The following is a 24,084-nucleotide window of genomic DNA, read 5'->3' as shown; positions in this document are numbered from 1 at the left end:
TCACAACGAGCCCCGCCCCCTTTGGCCGAGCCGCTTGTCAATCAAGGCCGTTGCCATGGTGACGGAAATCAAAGTGAGCGTTGCTGGCTAAAGGCTGAGAGAGGAGAGAGCGCAGCTATTGAACTTAGTAGACGGACTTACCGATTTTTGTCCGGACAGACACTTAACACAACCCACGAACCAAGATGAGAGTTTCGTTAGTCGCTTTTTCATAAACCTCCATTTCGTTTTTAGAGGTTTCTAGTCAGGCCGACAAGTTTCGCAGGCTTACTTTACTGAGTTTACCGTTGTGTTGTGTGTGTTCCAGCTAGCTGTGTAGCGGTGGGCTCGGCTGGCTGACTCTGTTAGTCGGTCCACACAGGCAGCTAGTCGCCAGCTAGCGAGAAGCTGCCTCCTTAAACTTAGTTTTACTAAGCGAACTGAGCGCCTTGACTGTAGAAGAAGAGCTTCTCCAGCTTACATCGGGTAAAGCAGCGCTATTCAGTCCACCGTTATGATCCCCGAGTGTCCGGCGGCGAGGAGCCGAGCCCAGTCCAACCACAGCCGCTCTGGTTTACTCTGCGAGATCAAGAGCAGCATCAGGAACGAGCCTTTCTCCGACCACTACAGCCTCATACCGGGCAAGGAGCTGGGCAGGTACGCTGACTGAGGAACAGCTGAAGTAGCAGCTGCTCACAGTGTGTGTCTGGCAGAAGAACTATTATCTGTCTGTCTGCTGGCCCTGGATGCATCTGAGTGCAGCTACTCTCTTAAAAATGATGGTTCTTCAAAAGTTCCTTAGTGAAGTAGTTCTTTGCACGGCGTACTTGTTCTTCTGATTGATTGAGAACGTGTTGTATATGATTCTGTTTAGAACATTTTTTTGGAAATGGCTCTATACAGCACCAAAAAGGGTTCTGCTATTGTAACGATATCAAGCTTGTAACAATAGAGGAACTCTTTTGGTGGTACTTAGAACCATTTTAAAAAAAAAGGTTCCGTATAGAACCATATCCGAATCCGAAGAACCAGTTCAGCATGCAAAGAACCGTGTGAGCATACAAATGCTTCCATATAGAACCACTGTGTTTACTGAAGAACCCTTGAAGAACCATCTTTTTTAAACAGTGCTCGGTAGTCTCTGTCTCAGTGCTTTGCCATGTGAAACCTTCAAGTTCAGAGCTTGTTCTAGGTTGTTAGTCGATGAACTACTACTGTCTTATAAACTTCTGCTTTTCAAACGGAGTGATGAATGAAACACGAGCACAGATGCCAACAGGGCTTTAAACTGCTGTACACATCTAAGGCAGCTTACCTGTGATGTTTTTTAGACTGAAATCACATCTTAAATGATCTGATCTATTCATTTAAGATCTGACGTGATTTATATCTTTGCTTTGTGTGTAGTCGTTAGGAATCCTATTAGCTAGTAAATCAGGATTATTTTCTGGATAGGAAATTCCAGATTGGGAGAATTAGGACCAATTTGAAGTATGTTGAGGTGTGGGTGATATGGTGAAAATGTAACATTGAAGGCATTTTTGCATTAGACAATATGCGTCACTCTATTTTTTTATTTAGTTTTATTTCTATATATTTAATAAGTTGAATGGGTTTAATAAGATGGAATAGACAGAACAGCACCAGTAGTGCCACAGTTAGTAAAAGTACCATCAAAAACAGTGAATATGATTTTTTTTAAAGCTTTATGTACTGCATTGCACTAAACCCAGTTAAACAGGACTAATTATGCTCTGTTTGTAATGAGACATGCAGTTGGTATTTAAAAATGCTGACATTATATCCACGTTACGCTCAGAAAAGCATATTGACATAAGTTATCACAGTAACAATGCAGTTTCGTCTTATTGCCCACTTCTACAGAGAGCTGCAGTCAGAGATTGTTGCTCAGCTTTATAAATATGCAAGAACTCAAAATAATTTGGCACTTGTGATGTCTGCTGTTGCAGCCTTTCTACACAGTGTCATCAGAAACCTTCATAGACTCATAATGAGGTTAAACTTCATCTGATTTGTTGAGGTCAACTGCTTGTGTTGAAGAATCGCTATTTAAAGACTGATGATTATCTGTGGTATTTGTCTGCTTGTAAATTTCAGCTAAAATGTTAAAATTTATTTTAGTTTTATGAAATCCAAAGTTTCCTCAGATTCCTCTAAGGATGAGATGCAGCATTGATACAGAGGCCAAAGAAATTTCAGAGTCCCCGTTGATTCTTAAACTTTTTGTTGCTGATCTTAGTTGTGAGACTTAAAGATGTGCTTTTTATGTCCGCGAGAAGAAGGGAGCATTTTCTTGAAAAGAAACACTTTGTGGCTTAAAGTAGCTTAAATTTTGTATAACACTTAAAATAAATTCTTAATAGCAACTGTGTGGCTTTATATAATTGGTGGGGTGTTTGGAAAAATATGACATCACATCTGCATTGGGCAGTCGTGGGTTGGAGGTTAAGGAGCTGGCCCTGTGACCTTGAGGTTGGCGGTTCGATCCCCAGCACCGACAGTCCATGACTGAGGTGTCCTTGAGCAAGACACCTAACCCCCAATTGCTCCCCGGGCGCCGTGGATAGGGCTGCCCACCGCTCTGGGCAAGTGTGCTCACTGCCCCCTAGTGTGTGTGTATTCACTAGTGTGTATGTGGTGTTTCACTTCATGGATGGGTTAAATGCGGAGATGGAATTTCCCCGTTTGTGGGATTAAAAAAGTATCACTTAACTAAGGCATTTTCTCAAAACAGGACACATCACAAATTTTTATACTGCTGACTTTTGGAAAGTTGAAAGCAAGCAAGCAGGAAAAGTTTATTTATATAGCACTTTTTACAACAGGTGTTGTCACAAAGCAGCTTTACAGAACAATCAGTATTACAGAAAGAAAGAAAAGAAAAATCTGGGTCCAAGCCCCCACGAGCAAGCCAGTGGCAACACAATGCACCAGAGGTGCTACATGAAAAATGGCTCTTTATTCAACCTATTATATACTATGCTGCGCTGAATTCAGTTAAACAGGACAAATTTTGTTCCTTTTTTAAGGGGATTTGCAATAAATCTGTTAACATTGTTTACTGTCGATATTATCAACAATCATCAGCAGATATTTACATTGTCAATTTTTTGTTTACATTTTCAAAGTGATGTCCAACAAACGGTGAATTATTGGTTTTACCTGAACAGGACAGCGGTTCACTCATAGTGTTGTGCCTTTGTGAGCAGATAGGGAAAGAAAAAGAACAGCCGTGATTAAATTTAAAAAGAAACATCTTGGAGCATTTTGAAATGAAGAATAAAGTCATCACGTACAGCATATGCAAGTCTGACCTAGGTTCTACATGAGCACAATGTTCCCTTTGTCCACAAAACGTACTGGTGTTGATTCTGAGGGAGCAGAATAATCAATAAATGGTCAGTATTCTGACACTCCTGAGGACACTTAGTTTGCATTGTAAGTGATTTTTCAGAGTGAGCTAACGTTACTCTTACTCAAAGCACTAATGTTAGTCACTGGAATATTCTAATCCATATCAGTTTCGGTTATTTAGCATCTCCTTCAAAAAAACTCTTCTGACAGCTTGTCCTGTCACAGCATGTCATGTGGACCTCATGTCGGCCTTATGGACCTCATCTGTGTGGTTGCATGTGGGCTGGATCTTTGCCTGGGTGCTTTAGAAGTGCAAGGCGCTCAAAATCCCCGTCTGTTTGATTTTAACAGACAAAACCCAGACCAGGTGCGTGTTTGACTTCAGATATGTACGACGTTGTGAGCTTTCCATTTAAGCTAGTATAAGGATTTCTGTTTCATGGTCTAGTCTCTCTTAAACATAAAACAAGGAACACTGGTTAGCATGTTGGATTCTTTAGCTGGTTAACAAATGTGATTAATGGGCAAAGATTTACAGTGAGTACACTGTTAAAGTGCCTTAACACAGAGTGTAGTGTACAAGAAAAGGTAGCATGTTATTGGTTTCATGACATTGCCTGGCTGAGCTGAAGACCTCCTGGATTTCCCATCTTGCAGCCCAGTTTCCCAAAGGTAAACTTAAGAAGTTAAAACAGGCCATGATCCAAGCGTCTTAGTTGGTTCTCCTGGCTGTGTGTTTGTTTGGATGGCCATGGACGTGTGGAGACAGCCCCTTTCTGAACTTGAAGGCCGCAGCATGGGGTTTGGGTGCCTGCTAAAGGAATTAGGATGGTTCTTTTTTTTTCACTGGAAAATAACAGTCTATTTTTAGACCGTAAAGAATGTGCTCATATGTTAAAGCAATTTAATAATCGGTCATGTGCTTTCAGTGAAAAATGTGTCTATTCCACAAACAACCAGGTAGAGGAGATAACATTACAGTCAACATGGAAAGTTTTTCTGTTCCTCTAGTTTTCAGTTATTAAACGCTCAGTAAGTACAGTTGGGTCTTTACAGCACTGGTGTAATAAGTCAGACCCACAGAGGTTCAAAATTTGTATTTCATTTATATTACATTTAAAATGACCAGTTTAAGTTGGTGTCTTTCTGGTGAAAAGGCCTGCTTTTTAAATCTCTGACATTACTTTGAGCTTCAGGTCAGTCACTGTGGCAAAGATTTGGTTTACTAGGTTTGGTAAGCCTTCCCTGTATGTAAAGGGTTGAATTCTAAAAGGCATTATATGCCCCTTTCATTCATTTTCTTTTTTAATGCAGTGTTGCAGACAGTGAACTTTACACATATAAGAGGTGTGAGTGTAGTGTTGTGATTAATATTAAAATCTTGGTTGTTATTCTTTCAAAAACTTGTTTTACTCAAAATAGTTACAAATAGATAGCATTTTGGAATGAAACTCTTCATATAATACTTGAAAACACTGCACATCTGGTTTAATGATCTAGTAAGCTGGTCCCTGGTGAGAGAGGGGGGGAAATGTTAAGCTGTCTGGATTCTTGAGTGGCCCAAGGGATCAGGCTAATTGACATATTTACAACCAGACTACAAAAGCTACAGTAATGTACCAAGTTGTTAAGGACTAGTTGACATTTTTGCCCATGTTTGAGATTAATGGTGTACGGAGAATGTTTGGAATTTTACATGACAGGAATTTCCAAGGCATGGTGGCATTAGCTTCGGGTAAATCCAGCATTAAGCTAGAGGGCAATACTGCCAAAAGCTTAGGAAAAACAAAAGAACCAACTGCTCCAAATATAAATATTTTTACAGTGCCATAACAACTTTTAGAAGAGGAAGTGTGAGAAGATATGGCTCCAAAAATCTAGGAAGAAACTCCTTTAGTAATATTTTCTATGTTTTTATTTAGAGAAGTCATTGTCAGTTGTGCCGGTCATCTGTGCTGATGGAAAATACCTGCCCTCCCCTGGTGAATCCCGCTGTATAGAAAGTGCGAGGTCAAATGAAAGCAATTGTGTGGTTTCTAGATGCATAAATATGGATAATTGCCGGGCTGACTTGTGTTCCACTGCTTAGGGAAAACCCAGTCCTGTCAAATAAGGTCCAGGACTCAGGTGTGAAGTCCAAATAACCCAAAAAACAACAGCTTTTCCTGACGTGCCTGATGTGTGTGGGGAATTGGGAACACATTCTGTACATCATAATTAGACTGGAGGTGATTTGATCAAAGATAAGCGTTTTTTTGTGAAATGAGAGAGAGAATTGTAACTGCAAACCTGCATCCAAGCCCTTATATAGCCATGTCAGGTTTTCCAAAGTTCCTGCACTGCTGGGCACAGATTTTTAAAGGCCGCATCATGTTATTTGAATTGGAGTTGCTACCATTTACGGTTTAAGCTGTAGTCAAAACACAATGACACATTGTTTAACCATGAAATATTATTACTTTTTCCATGTAGAATTTTCTCTTTTTTTTAATGCTGTATGCTTCTCACGTGGACTCCCCATCCCTATTTTAAATGACCCTTCCATTTTTATTGTCTAAGCAGTGCAAGATTACTTACTCATATGACTTTGCCACACGGTGAGCTTGTAAGGAGTTTGTATGCACTCTACTGGAGACAGTTTTCTTGTCTCCTTTCTCTCTCATTCATTTTGGGTCATTGTTTTGCTAAACGCAAGGGGTGTTTTACTGCCCATTCTAAAACAAGAGCTGACCAAAACAACAGCCAAAAAAACTTACCATTCTAGTTCATTTTTCACCTGCTTGAGAGACGGCGAACCACCAGGACGTCTCTAAAGCATCTAATTCGGCTAATTAGCTTGCTTGCTATTTAGGTTTATTTTTTGGCTGCTATGAAATGATTTACTACGCTGTTGTCTGTGCACATGCTCACACCAGTATGTACTGTTACACATGATGTGTATAATCAAGCAAAAAAAGCTTTTCTCTATCTAGTGGAAAACCCATGAGCAAAACCACTCTTTCTGTACCTGCTAGTATAAACGCTAGAACAGAATTAGCATATTGAATTCTTTAATAAGTTAAATTGCAAATTAGCAAAAATAGCAATCGAACCACCAACACTGCTTTCTTGCTTAAATTCCTGTGCTTGTATTGGTCATGTTATAATGCTTGTTGACTTTATCTTCACCTGGAAGAGTGAAGAATTCACTAAATTGTTGTTGGCTTCAGCTGCATGTATTACCAACCAGAAGAGTACACCCTCAAGTATCTTCAGATCCTGTTGTTACCCATCTTGAGCAAATCCCAAAAAACCATAACCCTGGTACGATACCAATGGCCAAGGGAAATAGCATAGGTTCAGTTTACTGGTGCTAGAGGTTCTGGTACTTTGTGTAGTAGAAAAACATCCTAAAGTTTTATAGCATGGTTCTAAGCCAAGTAAGTGAAACTAGAACATGAGAATTACAAACCTTTTTTTTTTGTGTGTGTGTCTTGCTCCACGATAACTCATTTGGAGCTGCTGCCAGTCTTAACTGTACCAGCTTTGTTTTCCATTTGGCAGTATCGCCTGGAGAAACACCCAGAGAAGTCATCCTCCATTTTCGGGAAGGGAAGTCTTTTTCACATACATGCTAGTGATTTTCATCTAGAGAGTCATGATGAGGTGCGATTTACTGCTTTTTTCCTTTTACTCATTGTGCTCAACCAACCAGTTTTCCTCAGCTGCATCCAGGCATCTTTGTTGAACTTGTGACTGCTGATGCTTTTCAGGACTATGACTATTGTAGTTCCATGAATCACATTGCCGATGTGACTTTGGAGCGTATGTGGTTGAATACGTCTTAAATAGTTTGATTTGGCTAAAAAATTAGACTTTGGTACTTGAGGTTGTCATTGACAGAGAGAATCTGATGGCAGCGATGGACTATCTAACTGAAGTTAGATGAAGGTCATCTGATCCCTATGGCTGTTCATAAAAGAAGAATCTCTGTCATCGTTAATTAAGGTCAGACACTCTGAAGTTATTTGGTAGGGCTTTGTTTACCTCATGTGTTCCTCCTAGTCTGGCCACTATCTAAGGCAGCATGTCATCAGCTGAAAATGTCTCACCCTCCTCTCTAAATCCCAGAGCCACTGTCTAGGGTTCTGTATCTAGATGGGGTTTAAGAGCCTGTCGGATGTGTGCAGTGTGGTCCCTTTCACTTACGCCACAGGCCCCCCTTTTCTTTCCCCTGTCGCGTTTTGGAACCCTAGCCTCGCACCCTCATTCTTACAGAAAGGATCTCTGTCTCAGGCTTGACAACTGAGAAGGATACCATGACATCATTGCTCCACTTCTCAAGTTGTTTGGGTCTCAGGCCCTGATGGCAACATCTGAGGCACACCATAGCAACAAGGACAGCGTGCTGATGGGGGGGGGGGGGGGTGGCTGTGTGAAAGCCAAGTTTGTTTTTGAGGCCCATTGATGAGCTCCCCTCTTGCCAAGTGTCAGAAAAGGCTATGATGCCCGTCATTGAGGGCTGAAACTGCCGTGCTACAATTATTCACCACAGCTGAGGCAGTCCAGTTACGTTTATTAAGCTTCCTGCTTAAAGCCGACCTTTAGACCAGTTGTCCCAGAAGACACAGACATGGACAAATCTCCTATTTTTGAATTAGTTGACCGCACAGCCTAATCCTTCTGTTTTTTTAATCATTAACAAGCCAGTTCACAGAGATTGTCACAGCTCATTTTACAAGAGCAACATTGGTTTCACAAGAAACGTCCCCGCATTTGCTCCCTCTGTCAGCACATTTGCAGTGCCATTTATTATAGTTCACTCAGGAAAAGAAGCAATGAAGTTCACCTTTGAAACAACCCATTTGTTTGTCTCCACTGCTGCATAGCAGTCAGACCAGGTCTTTTTTTGTGCTCGATTACCACCGTGTAACGAAGAGAAAGGGGTACTGAAAGGACACAGTCACGTCTGAAAAACTTTGCACAGGGACACTGATGAGGTAATGCACTTTCCCAAGGTATTCAGAAAATTTCTTCCTGTGTGCCCGGAGACCATGTGAATAGGCGCCTCTTGCTCTACGTTAAGGTCACATGTCAGAGTTCATTATTCCCCTATGTCATAGTTACAGAGTAAACAGGCCTCTGGTTTTAGTCTGGGAGCCTTTTTCCCCTTTCACTGAAAGGAATTTTAGTCATACCTTGTTTTTTGTTCCTCAAATGAGGTGCTTTTGCTCCTGTCACAGTGGCTCCAGTTAGCTGTTTCTAGGTGCCTGTTGCTGATTAATGCAGCTTACAAAGCAGCACTTTAACTGAAATACTTTACATCAACAAATTAAGTTGGTATTTAGCTGAAGGACCCTTGTTCACACACCAGTTAATGAAAATCCATCCCTCTTCATTCATTATTTAATAATTTGAGTATCTTTCTTGAAAATGATGTAATTCTTTCAAAGCATAAATTAACCTCTGTCCCAAAGTAAATAAATTCAATACCTGTTAGGCAAATACAATAAAAAAAGCAGAAAACACATTTGTTGAGAAATGTCATGGGTCTTTCTTAAACAACAAAAATTCTAATCTCTGACGTGGTGCTACAAGTCTTTAAGAGTTCAGTGGTGAGTAATGTATGCTTATTTGAACTGTTCTGTTTTGAGCTACTAAGCTAGGAAATGAGAGCTAATCATCCAGTGCAGGCTTTTTTATAATAGCTGCATACAGTAAACAAAAAATACAATTTATATGTTAATTGTGCTCGCTACGGCAGCACATATACTAAAATTGGACCGATACAGAGAAGATTAGCATGGCCCCTGCGAAAGGATGACGCGCAAATCCGTGAAGCGCTCCATATTTTTTTGGGGCAGTCGTGGGCTGGAGGTTAGGGATCTGGCCCTGTGACTGGAAGGTTGCCGGTTCAATCCCCAGCGCCAACAGTCCATGACTGAGGTGTCCTTGAGCAAGACACCTAACCCCCAATTGCTCCCCGGGCGCCGTGGATAGGACTGCCCACCGCTACGGGCAAGTGTGCTCACTGCCCCCTAGTGTGTGTGTGGTGTTTCACTTGCATGGATGGGTTAAATGCGGAGATGGAATTTCCCCGGTTGTGGGATCAAAACAGTATCACTTAATCTTAAACTTAAACTTAATTGACATGTTTATATGGCAACTAATCAAATTTTTTAACCTTTCTCAAATTTTCATGCAGACCTTTGTGCAGTAGTATTGAAATCATTTGTTAATCGATTAAGTAATTTTTGCTAGTTTCTGTGCCTTCTTCCTTTCTTTAAATACAGTGCTCATGAAGGGAGGGATCTGCCCCTAGTAAGATCCCCAGAGCATATGGCCTTCTCTGTTGGTGAACAACCAGAGGGACCACTTCTCTAGATTAGGGGACTCCCAAATTAAAAAAAATAATAATTGAAAATTGTTGGAGATGGGCTAGACATCAGTAATGAGAAACCAGCTGTTTTGCCAATTAATTAGGCTTAAATGTTCAAACTGTTCTAGATTTTTCACTCATCTGTTATAGTAACACTTGAGGAATAGTGGAAGCTTTCTGTGCAGGTTATCAGGGTGTTTGTTGTAGATGAAAAAGTTAGTCATTTTATAGTTATTATATAGGTTCATACATTGTGTTGCTTGTAGCTTGTAACTGCTAAATGACTGACTTTCTTGAAAGGATATCCATACCTAAATCTTCACTATCTATCTAATAGAATTAATGGTCACCTTTCTCCGAAGCTGACAACTGAAGGTCATTCTTTAGAATTGGATGCAGCCAGGTTCACTCTGTCTAGTGTTGTTTTGTTTTGTTGTTGTTGTTGTTGTTGTTGTTGATATTCTGTAGCAGTTGTTTTGGAGATGTTATGTACCAGTTGGTAGTGTGCACAGTGACATGAGATTTTCTCCAGGAGATGTGAATGAGATGTCCTTCAGCTTGATGGTGTCAGAATGTCACCATCTTGATGTCAAGTCTCTAACATATCCCTGTCTAAGGGTCCGTGGTTAGCCCCAATCTGTCAGCATCCTTAAAGGCTGCCTTGAGATTTACTGTCACCTATTGATCCCCTTTACCTAAGAGTAGGGGTCAGTGCACCTGTGTCAATTTGAAAGCTGTCAGGAGCGTTCTTTCCAGATAGGGGCTAGTTAGAGGAGTTAATATTGGAAGTTGACAGATGAGTTGCCTCCTAATTAATGCCTATTAATGCAGTATTGCAAATGAGCTTGAATTCTTTACATTCTTCATAATGTATATTCATGATTTTAAAGAATATCTGATGGGCCTCTGCATGGAATTCTTTCATTAATGAGGAGTAAAAAAAAAAAATGAAGTGCTCCTGACATGTGAAGATAACCAGCACTTGTATAGGTGACCTTTTCAATGTTAAATCCATTTTCTCTTTGCTGAAGTGCCACTTCATCAGTGTGTGTGGAAAAGCAGTGTTCATTTTGAATAGTGAGAGAAACAAAAGTTGTCTTTAGGCTTTTAGGCGGAACTTGAGCCAAGAACTGAAACTGTGCAGTTCCCAAACAAATGTGTGGACTTTTCAGGCCTTTGCTTTCTGACTGGACAAAGTTAGGATGGTTTTGTCCCATACATTGCAATAATGTCCCATACATTGCTTTTTCCATAAACATCAAAGCACAAAGATCATTTTTTCTGCTTCTTCTATGCAAGATCCTTTTGGGCAACTTACCACAGACCCTCTGCTCTGAATATGACCGCTATAGTCTTGCATAGACAGTGACCCTGCCATCAACCCCAGAGCTCCACATGAAAGCCAGCTCTTTCAGGGTGTTGTCTGTGTGAGGCCTCAGGCTTTGCAAATGTGCTGACGCCGCTGCAGAGCAAGGCTGGAGGCCATTTTTAAAGGCACCAGAGGCACTGAGTCCCATGCTCAAAATCACACACCATCTTTCCAACAGTCTGAGGCCTTCACTCCACGTCACTCAGTTCTGGTTAACCACAGTTCACATAAGAATGCTTCACGATAATGGAGTCATATCTGGCCAAACGTTTTCCTAATTACACCATCTTTCAAGCTTGGCAAGTTATGCATGGGTTCCGTAGCTCTGTTGCTGAAGCTTAACATAAAGTGAAGGCATTTGGAATAGTTCACACCAAAGCCAAATTACTCTCACTTGGTGAGCAATGAGTTCTGCATAGCAGTTGCCATGCCTTAAACGGTCAGCCGCAAGCTTCTGGAGTGGCAGGTTTTATGTAAGGAGATTAGAGATGCTCCTTTACTACATTCAGGCTTGGCATTCATGTTTTTAAGAAGCCAATCTTGAACAGCAGGGGCCAGATTAGTGCACTGCTATAGGAATGAAGGTATGCTGTAGCAGTGCAGTCAAGGGCAAAGAAAGCCTATTAGATTTACAAAGGAGCGGAAGGTACCATATAGCTCCTGAGTCAGTTACCCTCAATCACAGTGATTTGGAATGGTCTGCTGAGACTACCTTATGAATGCTGTCTGTAATTACCCAGTCTCGCTCTGTTCTCCCTGCTACTGCCAGGAGACTTGCAGCAAACTGAAATCAAATGCAGCAAGGAATTCAAACAAGCAAGATATAAGTGCATAAATACACACATGGTTTTGGTGATGGTTTCTTGGGGGCGGTCTCTGTGACTTGATTTGATTTCAATACAGGGTGCCAAGATATGAAGATAAAATGATTCTCAGTGTCTCATCTTGATGCATCTTGATTTTTTTATTTTTCTAGCCTGCATCTTGATTTTTTACTATGTTTGGAAAAAGGGAGTGTTAAATTACTTGAATGTGAAGTTTACATCCTGTGCACCTTGATACACTATTGCTTACGTTTATTAGCACTTCAATGGGGTTTTCAAAGGTGTAAAAGCACAAAGCTAGTATAACATCCTGTATTGTCACTTACACTGACTGATTTTAGTACTATTTATAGAAGTTCTATGCTAAATATGACCATTTGAAGCTCATAACAGACATTCCTGTAACACATTTTGTCTTTGTCTGTTGCAGTTTTACAATTAATTCATCAGTAAAAAAAAGCCTAAATCCTAACTCTGAATATTACTGGATTAGCCTGTAAGAAATTTACTGAGATGGTTGTAAAACAAAGCCATTTCTTACACAGAAGCTTGTTTTTTTTTTGGGGCTTTATTTTACACAGAAATTATAACCGGTTTATGATTGCAAACGTGATTGCATTAGTGAGTATCCTACTTTATAATGTCTTATATGTCTGCACAAGCTTATTTTACAAAAGGCAAGTTAAGGCTCAGTCATGCAAAGAAGAAACCATATATAAAAAGAATTCAGAAACACCGCCGCCTTCTCTGGGCCAGAGTTCATTTAAGCTGGACTGACGCAAAGTGAAAGTCCTGTGGTTCGACAAATCAAAATTGGAAATTCTTTTTTGAAATGACATGTTGTATCCTCCATGTTCAAAAGCTAGCAACCGTGATGGTACTGAGGTTCATTAGTGCATATAGCATGCGTGACTTGCACATCTGTTAAGTCACAATTAATGCTGAACGATATATATATCTATCTATCTATAGATAGATAGATAGATAGATAGATAGATTTTTGCTTTGAAGAAACATATGCTGCCATCCAGGCAGTGTCTTTTTCAGGCACGGCCTTGCTTACTTCAGCAAGGCAATGTCAACCACATTCTACACATATTACAGCAGCATGGCTCCTTAGTAAGAGTCTTGGTGCTAAACTGGCCTGCCTGCAGTCCAGGCCCGTCACCCTGCAATATGAAACAAAAAATATGACAAAGGAGACTGTGAACTGTTGTGCAGCTGAAATCCTATGTCAAGCAAGAATAGGAACAATTTAACTTTCAAACTGCAGTTAGTTTTCTCAGTTCCCAAATGCTTACAGAGTTTTGTTAAAAGAAGAGGTGATGCAACACCGTACAAAGACCCTTTCCAATTTTTTTTTAGACCTGACATCAAATTCAAAATGGGCATTTAAAAAAAAAAAAAACAATAAAAATTCTCAGTTTCAACATTTGATGTGTTGTCTTTGTATTATTTTCAATTAAATACAGGGTTTTAAATGATTTTCACGTCATTTCATTCTGTTTTATATACAGTTTGCACAGCATCCCAATTTTTTTGGAAACAGACATTTACATTTACAGCATTTAGCAGACTTATTCAGAGTGACTTACACAAAGTGCTTTGTCTATCTATAAAAAGTATCTTTGCTAGTTACCAATAGCTTAGAGAAAAAGACAGTCCTGAGCTCAGATACTGCTAGAGACAAAAAGTCACTGTAGATACCGAGAGAAGAAGGAACACAGAACTCTGTGCCATTCAATGCAGTGCAAAACAATACAATAAACTAGAATACACAGTGCAATACAATAAAATATAATATATAAGTGCAGCTTATAACTCAATGCTCATTTAAACAGGGTTGTAAAATAAGAGGCATTCTGTATGTTAATTTTATTATTAATTTAAACCTGTGTTTTAGAGCTTTCGGAGTTAATACAGAATGATCTACAGCTGTTTTAAGAAGTGTTTTTCAAAGGCAGCACCAGCTGTGTGTAGTAAATCTGTGGTGATCTGGACAGAATGGGGCTGAAAATGGGGGAAAGCTTCCTGTAGTGCCTGAAACCCACTCCAAATCTATGACTCTCACGTGAGCACTGTCAGCAGGCATGACTGCTTGGAGACTTGCAGTCAGAGTTGGATGGATTGAGATGGTGAATGGATTTCCAGTGTGAGCAGACATAAAGCACTATGGTCAGTTCTACTGGATAATAAATGTTGATTCTCTGCTTGCACCAATACTGTTTTTACATAGTTAACACCGATTACATTTTTATACCAGTGTTTTAGTGTTAGGCCACAGTATGTAACAGATTGCTATTGAGTAGTATAATTCCCAGTGAGTTTTGTTTGTTTTCTGCACAGTTAGAATACAAGAGGACTCGCCCTGACATAGGGAATGTTTGTTCGAGTGAGGATCCAATTATTACTTTTTATAAACATGACTTGACCAATATTTTGTTTGGTCAGTATAATATTTTGAGAAGTTTGGTGGTTTTATTGTTTTTATGCAGGTTCTTACAGAAAGTAATAAGCAGTTATTGCTCAGTGGCACACAATAATAACCAATAACCTATCGCTGCCTTATATTACAGCAGTTATAGTAGTTACAGAAAGCTATAGGCCTAATGGTAAAATTGAGCACATCACAGTTAAAAAAAAAAACTGTAAAAAAAAAAAACAAATAATGCAGTTAAATAAATCAAATAGCATCCAGAGAAATGCTGAGTTCTCTCGCCTTCAGTTTAATATTTAGTACATTTGACAATTGAAAACCACCAGTCATATTACAGAATTTGTTCACAACTAACAGTTATTCCAGTCAGATAAGCAATGTTAATTAAAGCTATCAGAGACCGACCAATTTTTGATAATAAATTGTGTTGGCTGATGTTCTCATAATTTGTAAGATTGGCATTGGTGATTGTTTTTGTCCTAATGCAAATGTATGCACTTCACTAGATTGGCTTTTTCTGCTTTTCCTTTGAGATTTGGACAGCCTTACTGGGTTCTTGCAGTATCGGGCCTTGTGTAGGAAATGCAGGAATGCACCCCACAGATCTCTGCCCCAAGTATGTGCTGTCCCACTCAAACACATTCTCTTTCTAATATGTACTGCAGCTTCTGCTTTCCAACAAGAAAAGCTGTGATTACCACTGGCCACAGGTTTCTGACGACGAGCGTGAATCATAATCACATCATTGAGCTAGAACTCTGCTGAATGTGTTGAGTGTTGACCTGGGTGTTGGCGGCCTAGAGCCGAGGTGAGAAGGCTAGCCCAGGACATGGCTGTGTGATTTGGGATGCCGTCCCTTAGAGTCACTTAGCCAAAGTGTCCTAGCAGCTCAGCAAACTCTTCCAGGAAGCTAAATCTTCTTTATGCTTCTCTTGGCTACTCCTGTGTTTAGACTCAGTTGGTGCTAAAGTCGTAGGTGAGTGCATATGTGTGTGTGGAGTGTTTTTGCACAAAGAATCATTCAGGCAGTTTTAACAGTGTGTTTGATACTCTGGCTTGCTGCATAGTAAATCACTCCTGGACGTGTTTAAATAGGGATTTGTCTGATGACAGCTTTCTGCCAGGGTCACCTTCCAGTTCAGAGGAAGCCCTTTTTGCCTATCTAAACATTCAGTCTATCATAAGGTTAAATCAACTCCAAGGTAATAGAAAGGTTGATTTCTCAGTCCAGATTGTTTTGAACTGGAAATTTGCTGAATGGCTTAAAATGTTTGTGATTTTTCTTTTTTAGTTTGATGTTTCATCATTTATTTTGTGTTATAATAGACATTTCAGTCGTGATATAGAAAACATTTGACAACAGTTGACAACAGTTGAGTTGTCATTGCACTAATGCCACTTCAGTGTAAGAGGCTCCCTCAGTGACAGCCAGTGCGTGAGCTTTTCTCACCAGCGGCCCTGCACCTTTTAAAGATCCTATTCTAAAAGTGGGTCACACCACAAAGTAGGTGCTTGATTGGGCGGAAAAAGTGAGGACTTGAGCTGGGAATGATTTCATGCTGTAAAAATGCCAGTGGGACAAAGACATGTTCAGCACTCGTGATAACAAGTGTGCCATCCTTGGACATCTAACGCCCTTTCACCACTCACATACACACCCATTCACCACTCTCAGGCTTTCCAGTTCAAGGCCCTTTTTTCAATGGCATGAAAGGAAACCCTGAACAAAGTGTGTGTTTGTGTGTGTGTAACACAGTAACTAATGGGATGCAAGGAAACGCTATTTTTACTACTCGCCTCCTCTAATATGGTTTGCTCAGGTGTGAACAGATATAAGAATATGCACTGGTCACTTGTACCACCAAGCCAAAGATTCTAGATAATATAAATATGTTTTTATCATTATATATACATTATACCCAAGATGAAAAATGTTGTGGCCAGGGCACTGGCCAATAGGCAACATAATAGGCATTGTTTATTTTCCAGTTCAAATCGTTGACATTGGACCACCCAGCTCCTGCCAATTTTCTGTTTGCTTTGTGCTTAAATGAAGGTCAGGCAATCCTAGTAATTGACAGCCACGGCATAGTTAGCCAGTGAGTCAAATCAGAGTACACAAGGCAAAAGAGCAATATATTGTGCTATACTGTGAGCATACAAAATGTGTAATTATTGAATTATTTATTAATAGATAAGTTCTCTCTGAATGTCAACAGAAGTTAACTCTCTCTCTCTCTCTCTCTCTCTCTCTCTCTCTCTCTCTCTCTCTCTCTCTCTCTCTCTCTCTCTCTCTCTCTCTCACTCTTCTCAGGGGGAAGTTTGCGGTAGTGAGGAAGTGTGTAGAGAGAAGCACTGGTCGAGAATATGCTGCAAAGTTCATGAGAAAGAGGAGGAAGGGCCAGGACTGCCGAACAGAAATCATTCATGAGATTGCTGTGCTGGAGCTGGCAGCATCCTGCCAACGAGTGGTCAACCTGCATGAGGTTTACGAGCTTCCCAGCGAGATGGTGCTTGTTTTGGAGTTGTGAGTATTTACACCTGGAAGTGAGTGATTATGACTTGATGAATAAAAGACTGAGGAAGGATCAGGTGATCCTCATGAACTAATTAACTAAGTAATTCAAAGCACTCTGAAACATTGACATGTCAGTTAATTCTTCAGGACAGGAAAAGCATTAAAAGCACACACAAATGACAAAATTGTAGCTCCATTTTCATTATGGTGCACACACTGTAGCAGAATTATATCATCCCAGTAAAACATCCAATGGTGAAACCATTTTAAAATGTTAAAATTGTAATCAGAACAAGTGTTTAGAGAGATTTAAGCATGAATTGCTGCATTGACCCAATATCACAGTCTCATGTTGTTGTGAGAATATATTGGAATATGTGAAGAATAAAACACTGAATACAAATTCAGAGCAGAGTCTGTGAACGAGACGGGTGGACGAATCAGAGACTGTGAATTGCATAAGATAAAGATGGAAATGGCAAAAAGGATAATAGAAAAAGAAGCATCAAAATGAGAGAAAGAAAAACTAAGAATTCTGCTGTAAAGCCCAAAGCGATTACGAACACGCCTCAGTGAACAGTTGATATTCCAGTAACGTGCAGCACGCCTCTTGTTCCAACACACATTCCCTCCTATGAACTGCCCTACTGCCTCTTATTCTCTTAACAGAGGCACGGGTGGGCTCATTCGGACAATGTATGATTAGGTACTGACTGGCATATTCGGTTCCCCCGCAGCCACAAACACAAACACTCTGATCTGTTGAGTGTTTCCAGGCTCTACAGACAGGAAGGTTCATCACGGTATATTGCAGCTGTTGTCTCACCCACGCTTTGTACAGTAGGGACATTTGAAGATCCTAACAGACAACTTTTCCCCCATCCACCTGACCTAGTTTCTTAGCTTTTTGATAACATGTGAAGCATGCATATAAAACACACAATTCTGTGATAAAGTTTCTTTACTATTCTTTGCTATTTTGACACTTTAAAGGTAGAGATGAATGCAAGCACAAATCCATAAAAGAGAGACCGGCTGTGAGAAACCTGAACTGGAAATTTAACCCCAGCCCAAGCCCAACAAAAATTTTAGAAATGATCTCTGAACCCAATGGGACCCTAGACTTGCAGTGTTCAGACTTGTCTCCAAACCCCCTAGCCTGGTTCAGAGGGCAGGATGAGTGGGGTCACTCTCATTTCCTCTCACCCACCAGTGAATGGCATGTGCTCAGTTGGCTCAGCTTCAAACCCATTATCTGCCCACCCTCATAACCGTCCCCCAGCAGCAGCTGGACTTCTGATGAGAGCCGTTCATCAGAATGGAATTCGGGTTTTCTAGAGTGCCATTGATGAAGCCGACTGTACAGCAACAAATCTGTTTATAGCCCACATCAAGAGACCAGAATTACTAGAATACTTCTAGGCGTTGTTGAATGTATTCATTTGTGTGAAAAAGAGAGTAAATTCAAAGGATCTTTAGGGAACCAGAATGGCTCCCACGATATCACATCAAATAACCGTTTTTAGCATCTTTATGTTTAAGAGTAAGTAGTAAGTGTAGTGTAAGAGAGTGGAGAAAGGGCAGGTGATGTTTGCAGTTGTCCTTAAATGTCTTCTTCCTCATCTTGAACCTTGTTCAAGAATGCTCTGCCCCATCTACATGGTTCTAGACTGTCCATTCATACTGTTCTAGCATATTGCCTCAATTCACACAGTTCCATAATATTCTCTGCCTTTTTCTAGAATACTCTTCCCTATTAAAACTATCCTAGAATAATAATCTCCAATCTTCTCTTTATTTGGCTTCTCAGTTGTGTTTTCAGTAACAGCATAAAGCCAACTTCAGCTTTAGAATTAGAATATGTTAGAGAATGTTGGGTCACTGTGCCTTGGGTTTAAACCTTGCAGAGTAGGGGTGAAGACATTTTTGTGCAAGCGTAAGTAAATTCAGTGGCTTTTCATTTGTGAACACTGATCTAATCATATCAGAAAAACTGTTAAACCAACACTGAAGTTTCTGGAAAATACAGTAGGTGAAGGATCTCTTCACAGTGTTGGACTGACGTCATTAATCCCGGTCAGATCAGGTCAAATAACATTGAATGGCTGAAGTTATTTAGCCTTCTGGTTTAGCAGACATGCAGGTCTTTGGTGCGCAAAAGGGCTATACCTTCATAATAAGTTAAAGTCAACATGAATCAGAAATTATAATGCAGTGCTGTGACCTATTTCTGTGAAACACAGTGTCAGAGAGGGTATCTGAGCTTGCTGAGTGTTTTCAGTTGGTGGTAGGATGGGAGGTGAAACATTATTGGTTAAAGCTATTTTTTGTTTGCCATCTTTTACATCATGATAAAATCAGAAGACTTTTTGGAGGCTTGCGAAAGTAATTGCAATTTTCCGGAAGATTAATGGAAAGCAAAAGTTTTAAATAATTAAATAACTTAATGAATTATGTTTTTTATTATAAGGGATGTGAATGAACAAAGCAAAAAAGGTCCATTTTGATATCAGGTTGACTTTAATAAAGAGCTACATTCATCAACTTTGCTTTAAATATCGAAAGCAGTTGTGTTTTGTGTTGTAATCAGTCTAGAACAAAAATGTCAGTTTTACTTTGTAAACTTACTGACATATTAGATTGATAGAAGTAATGCATAGAGTACAATTTCAGTTTAGTTTTTTGTTCAGCTCTAAATTTCAGGGAACTAACATTTTGATGCTATCTGATAATGCAGAAAATCTGCTTTGGATTGGGCCTGGGTGGGGGTTCATTATTAGGAGGATAACTGATTACCTCTGCAGATTAGCATTTTAAGCCTAAGCCAAGGGCAGCTTAACTTCAGCTATTATATCCTACAGAAGTGTTTCTACTAATGAAATGCAGACTACAGTACTGTTAATCGCTAATTGTTCATTTTTTTGCTGTTTTCTAATTGACATTGGCTGAAAAAAAACATTTGTTCACCTTAGCTACAAAACAACACTTAAACGTGTCAGACTTTGATAGGTTTGTGTGATACCTGTCAGATTTGGTTTTAAAGGGAATTTGATAAAGCTGATTTCCTGTAGCCAAATGACATGGGTGCAAGTCAGCATTATTGAGATGGCATCTCTGCTGTGCTTCATTGCCTCTGCAGGATTACATTTGTAGCCTTGGCTGTGTGTATTAGTTATTATTAGTATATAATCTCAGTCACACTTTATTTGGATTTAGGTTAGGAGTAAATGTATTTTTAGCCTTGAGGTTAGGGTTAGGGTTAGGAGCAGGGATAGATTTAATAAACTCTTTCACACTGAACTTGTAGTTCAGTTGCATTTAATAGATATTTAGTCGAATGTTAAACAGACTGAGCATTTACAAAGTATCTACAGTGGACCATCCAAATAAAGTGTTACCAAAATCTCTCTTATTAATCAATATCCATTACTTGCCATTATGTTTTTCTACTCTTATGTTTGGAATTTGGGGTGGAAATGCTGTTACATTTTGCTGTAGGTGTTTTTAAAAATAGGGAGGATAAGGAGCCAGGAAAAGAGAATGAAATAAAGACAATAATAAAATACGTAGATGCTATTTCCCACTGCTTTTTGTTAGCAGTGGTCACTGATATTCAGTAGATGTTGGTCAAAGCCTTTTTTATTTTTCCTTTTTTGTCCTGTTGGGGGAAATGGAGCGGAATGCATTCCGCTTCTGTGAAGATCTAGCATGCAGAATGAGAGCGAACGTAAAAAAAAAAAAATGGTTACAGACGCTTTTTCTTTCTTTCATTCCTCCCGTTCCCCCACTCTTGTCTGTTTCGATATTTTAGGGCACTGGGGCAATTTGGGGGAGCATGGAGGAGGGGAGAGGATATGGCTTTGGATGGGGGTCAGGCCACAATGATAGAAGGCTATTCATGGTTAGTGGTGGTGGCTGGCTGGCTCCGGGGAGGATGGGGGGGCTTCATCAGGCTTGGCTAAAGAACTTGCCCTCATTGCACTGTGGGCTCCAGCTGGGAGTTCATAATGTCAGTGTGCTCTACAGCAGCACGTGAGCACCCGAACCGTGGCCAGCAGCCGAGATAGAGACTGAACGGAGGGGGAGTGAGGGAGGGTTTTAATCCTCAGAGCCAGAGGGGGATAGCCCTACTTCAGAGAGCTCATTTACTGTGGCTCTAAGCCATACGCTCAATTTGTGAGTTGCTGGTCCTATATACTGTGGTCACTGATGTGGTCATACTGGCAAGAGCCTTATGTGTTCTGCAGGGTTTCTGACACAGATTCAGATATCATTAAGCATTTCAGGCTTTTGTTTGTTTGTTTGTTTTTTTGTTCAAGTGCTCAACAGTATGGTGCTTCGTTTTGTGTTGTGTTTGTGTTTTGTGTCCTGCGTTGCTTTGTTTGTTTGGGCTGTTTGTGCATTTATGCTCTGAAACAGTACACTATACATCAACAGTTGAGGAATAAAGTAACATTTTATGCTGAATTTATTTGTTTCAGTTCAAATATTTCTACAGTGAAATGAGGTCACTGGTTTGGACTTGGGCAAGGCATGTCTTTTTTTTTCTTCTGGGTGGGAAATGGTGGCGGATCAAAGATGGGTCAATTTTTCTGTCACGCCCCTCCATTGATTTATGAATACAGGGCATGATAGATCCTGTAACATCTGTTTTCAACCCACTTATTTTTTTTGATGCATTCCATCGTTAAAGACATTGGACCCTGTTTCTATGGATGTGCAAAGGCTGGTGTTTGGCCTTAAGCCTAGAGCAATGGCAGGTCAGTGTTTTCATGACGGCTTGAAATATGCTTTGGTCGTTCTGTGCTATGAGATGATAGGGTTGATTGAAAGCAATTCCACAGTCAGGTAGCACAAGCAAAATATATATATATATATATATATATATATATATATATATATATATATATATATGATATTTTGCTGACATATCTTTTTTTTTTTTTAATGTCTAAGATGCACCTCAATCTTTTGGAATACAGTGGCGCAAACAAAATCCATTTTGGAAATATGCAGCAATTCTAGAGGGTCATGATGGGCCTTGACAGTGCTGTTTAGCAGTAAATGGGTGTGGTCAATAAGTCAGTAACTAGCTTCACCATTACCCAATGTACGTACAGAGGGTGAGGAAGGCATTTACCTCAGAATACTGGAACCTTGTTTACCATAGCACAAAATAACCTGAGACAGGAATAAGCAAGTTCTCTTGCTTTTGACTACATTGCACCCACTCATTTTTTACTTAAATTCTGGTGAACAATCTGTCTCTAGCTAATGTGCTGTGATTTAATAGAGTAATGGTAAACACTATTGGAAGGAGGATGTGCAGGGACGGCACTTCTCTGTCTCCTCATCAGTGAAGCTGTCTTGGCACTACCTTTACTGCTCTGTTTCAGTGTGTAGGTACTGCTACAGTGCAGCTGGTTGAGATAAGTAATCTTATTGGCAGAGAAGATCCCAGTTAATCAACACATCCTCCTGTTTCAGTTCTGCTTCCCCAGTCTTTGGCATCAGTATGAAGTAAGTGCATGAAAATGCTGTATGTCTTTTGGACATGCCCTCATGACTTTGCACCATGTAGCAGCAGTAGAGGAAAGATACACTTTAATTAATGAAAATTGCTTGTGGAAAATTGCGCAGCCTTGTCTATGTATCAGCAGTGAGTGTGCAGTTTGTGTGATGATACATATTTTAAATTCTCCTAATGATCTTTCTTACACTAAGAAATATGCTGACACACCCAGTATTTTTCAGTATGTTCTTAAATATATTTTTATAAGTGCTTTCTTGGTTGTGAATGGACAGTTATTATTCAGTTTCAAGACCTTTTTGCCTTTTTAAAGAAATCTGATTGCTCAGATGTCTTTAAAAAGGCAAAAAAGGCCTGTCATAATAGGTTGATTATTAATAAAAGTGATATTGACTGCACTAATAGGCCTGCGATGGACTGGTGACCTGTCCAGTGTATTTCCTGCCTCCTGCCCAATGATAGGATAGGCTCCTTCACCCCCCATGACCCAGAAGAATAAGCGACTTAAACAACGTGTGTGTGTGTGTGTGTGTGTGTGCGTGCGTGCACTAATAGGCAGTACCAACATTTTTAAAACATACAACACTGTGCAGTAGTTTTATGAGTATATTAATGTTTTAAAGTCATGTATTTGCTCAGAAAAACACTAGTATTAAAATAAATACTAATAATGTTAATACAGTCAGTAGTGATCTTATGTAAGTTTATTCCCTAACCATTTCTAAGCTTCTCCACATGGAAGCCCAGTTCTATTTGTAGTTATTATTCAGTACCTAGTTTGGCTAAGCATTGCTTCGTTAAATTAAATCAGATGTCCTGGTAGTGGAATTTAGTGCGATGGCTGGGGACATTGTTCTTCTAATCGGCTCACAAGATATCAAGTGTGTTTTGGGGAAGTAAATCTTGCTACTTTTTTATTACATTCATGTTTATTTGAATGTATTATCCGTTATGGTGTTTTTACAAGCAAAACATGTTTACTGCTGAGATGAGTTTTTAAAACTATTTGCTTAAGATTTTTGAACAGAACTGCATGTGCTTTACAAAAGAATCAGCAAAATTGAACTCGTAGCAGCGTGAAAGGAGAAACATTCAGAAATGTGTGCTTCTGCATATGATTCACTGTTAAACAGCAGTATTTACATAAAGCTGTGTAAAGCCCGTCACTCAGCATAGTGATGGAGGTACATAGTAATAAAACTGCAGCCTCAGAGTCTGAGCATCTTGTTTCAGCTGTTGCCTCCTACACAGTGAGAAAGCAGAGCAACTGCAGCCCACAGGTGATATCTGAGCCTTAAAGGAGGCCGACGGCTCTGCCCAGAAGAATGCAGTGGGTGTACAGTTGAGGAGTTTCGACTGGGTGGGGAATACCCAAACTTGGGCCACACCCAGAGACTCCAGGGTTTTGACCAGCTACAGCTGCTTTTAGTGCAGTCCTGCTCTGAGCGCCTGTCTTGTGGGCTGTTTCATTGGGATGTTGTGTCAGGATGTGGTGCGCTATAATGGCTGTACTGTTCCCTGTGAGATTTGTTTATTCTCATAGAATACATGGAGGCTGTTGTTGCTACTACTACAGTGCTAGAGTGTCTTAACTACAGATGTTTGGTTTCAGATTTGCTTTCTCTTTAATTTATTGGCATTTATCTGCAATTTTCTTTAGCAGAATTTATGCTTTCCTTATTGAGATTCACAGC

General features: G+C 39.9%; 1 protein-coding gene and 1 non-coding gene across 2 annotated transcripts in view; both read left to right on the top strand.

The window, feature by feature from the left end:
- The first annotated feature begins 70 nt into the window (after positions 1-70).
- Positions 71-24,084, top strand: part of stk17a (serine/threonine kinase 17a) — a 32,326-nt gene continuing 8,312 nt past the window's right edge. Inside the window, exons 1-2 of the mRNA XM_017703895.2 lie at positions 71-636; positions 16,657-16,869. Of these exons, the coding sequence (XP_017559384.1) occupies positions 494-636; positions 16,657-16,869 (356 nt within the window). The 5' untranslated portion in view covers positions 71-493. The remainder of the gene's footprint in view (positions 637-16,656; positions 16,870-24,084) is intronic.
- On the top strand, positions 9,082-9,188 carry LOC119263137. The gene has a single exon (XR_005130144.1). It is a non-coding gene; the product is annotated as a U6 spliceosomal RNA (small nuclear RNA).

This window comes from Pygocentrus nattereri, chromosome 3, assembly GCF_015220715.1.
Source record: "Pygocentrus nattereri isolate fPygNat1 chromosome 3, fPygNat1.pri, whole genome shotgun sequence".
Classification (NCBI taxonomy): Eukaryota; Metazoa; Chordata; class Actinopteri; order Characiformes; family Serrasalmidae; genus Pygocentrus; species Pygocentrus nattereri.
Note: the sequence above shows the minus strand (reverse complement) of the source record. Positions and strands in the feature narration are given on the sequence as shown.